We start from the raw sequence: 2246 nt of genomic DNA on the forward strand, positions 1-2246 counted from the left end.
TTTTTATTGTTAATATGTATTCCACAGAAGTAATATATGGTCTAGAACATTCTGCATGGAGATTTGAAGTCAGTATGAAATTTCCATGAAAAATATCTATCATTTCTTTAAATATTTATTAATGCAGAGTATAATTACATGTAAGGAAGGAACCAATTTATAGTGCTAAACATGTGATAACTGAATAGCGAAAGTTCCAAGGCAATTCAAGATTAAATTCCAATCTCCAAAAATAAAAGAGGGAAGTAGAAATAGGAGAAATGAATGGTCCCCTATAATTTTTTTAATTACCACAAATCTAGAATGTAGATGAATTTTTTAATTAATTTATGGTCACTCAACATATAATTCAAGGGATTCAGGGAGGGTCAAAAAGATCTTAAAATAAATTTTAATCTTGTTCAACAAAATCCATCATGATAATTCTCTAGAACCACCTATCTTATTAGTAAGTCTTTTCACTGCCATCTTCATGTCTTTGTTCCTTAATGTATATATGGCAGGATTCAGGAGTGGTGTTATAAGAAAGATAAAAATAAGCAAAAATTTATCCAAGGATAGAGTGGGAACTTGCCACACATAAACAAAGAAACAAGGAGCAAAAAACAAGAAGACTACAGATATGTGAGCTGAGAGAGTGGAGAAAGCCTTGGACAAACCAACTGAAGAGTGATGTCTGACAGTGACTAGAATAATGATATAGGAGATAATAAGGAGGAAGAAGGTGCCCATGGTGACAAGTCCATTGTTTAAAGTCATCGCGAATACCACCCTGGAAGTATCTCTACAGGCAAGTTTTGCAACCTGGGGGAAATCACAGTAAAAGCTTTCAAGCTTGTTAGGGCCACAGAAGGGCAAATCTATAACAAAAACAAACTGAGACATGGAATGGAGTATGCCAATCACCCAGGCAGCAACTGCAAAACGAATGCATGCTTTGCGGTTCATAATAATCAGGTAATGTAGAGGCTTACAAATAGCTGTGTATCTGTCATAGGCCATGGCTATTAATAGCACCAGTTCAGTTCCTCCCATGACATGAATAAAAAACATCTGTATCATGCACTCCAGGAAAGAGATGACCTTATGTTGACTGAAAATGTCGATGATCATCCTCGGGACTGTTGTAGTAGATAGTCCAAAGTCAGTGAGGGATAAGTTGGCCAGCAAGAAGTACATGGGGGAGTGGAGATTGTTGTCAAAAGTCACAGTGAACACAATGAAGAGGTTTCCCAGCACAATTCCCACATAGAATGAAAAGAAAAACAAGAAAAGGAGAATATTCATCTCCCAAGAAGCAGACAATTCCAGCATCACAAATTCAGTTACTACAGAGTTATTTTCCCCATCCATTTCACCAGTCATTATCATAGACACTGAAGTGACCTGAAGAAAACAAGAAAAAAAATTAGAACTGTAGGGACTTAAAGTGGTTGTCCTATTTATCCCTCTTTGGAAATACCACGCTAAAATATTGGAGATATAAGAAATGTCAAGGTTCACATGTTAACATATAAGTAAGAAAGGCTGAGAAAGTAGAATATAGTACACACAAAAAACTAACAAAGAAGATCAAAGTGAATACAGCTGAGACAAAAAGCAGGAAACAAACAAAATTATCCTCTCAGTGTAGGCAGCTTTTTGACAATGTACTGTGGAAAATATATCATGAGATATGGGTTCTCATCCTGATTCCGATATGACAATAATTGACATAAAGAAGAAAAGCCTTGGAAGAGAAATGATAGGTAGCCTAAATTATATGAAGGTATTTCAATTGGAAAAAAAGGATTACATTTCATCTCTTTTGGCTCCAGATAGCAAAATAATATGTGAGAGTGGTATAGACCCTGAATGAGTGTCACTTTACTTTTTTAATTGAAAATTTTAAATTAATTAAGAATATTTTCCATGATTATATGTTTCATGTTCTTTCCCTCCCCCCCTAAAATCCACCCCCCCATGACTAACATTCAATTCCACTGGGTTTTACATGTATCATTGATCAAGACCTATTTCCATATTATTTTGTAATCAATAAATGTTTACTCAACATCTACTATTCACCAAGCACTGTGCTTAGCACTGGAGATTCAAAAAGAAGGTTTTCATATTTTGAGATTTTTATTAACCAGGAAGTTGAAAGATAGTATTAAATCCGATGTATATGTATGTGCATTATTGGGGTTTATGGATGTGTAGATGAAAGATGACTGATAATTCCTTGTGTGTTCTAGCAATTTGAC

General features: G+C 34.9%; 1 protein-coding gene across 1 annotated transcript; it reads right to left on the reverse strand.

The window, feature by feature from the left end:
• Positions 1–414: 414 nt before the first annotated feature.
• On the reverse strand, positions 415–1371 carry LOC123236093 (olfactory receptor 4F15-like). The gene has a single exon (XM_044662355.1). The coding sequence runs from the start codon at positions 1369–1371 to the stop codon at positions 415–417; it is 957 nt and encodes a 318-aa protein (XP_044518290.1).
• Between the last annotated feature and the right edge of the window lie 875 nt (positions 1372–2246).

This window comes from Gracilinanus agilis, chromosome 2 (genome assembly GCF_016433145.1).
Source record: "Gracilinanus agilis isolate LMUSP501 chromosome 2, AgileGrace, whole genome shotgun sequence".
NCBI classification, from domain to species: Eukaryota; Metazoa; Chordata; class Mammalia; order Didelphimorphia; family Didelphidae; genus Gracilinanus; species Gracilinanus agilis.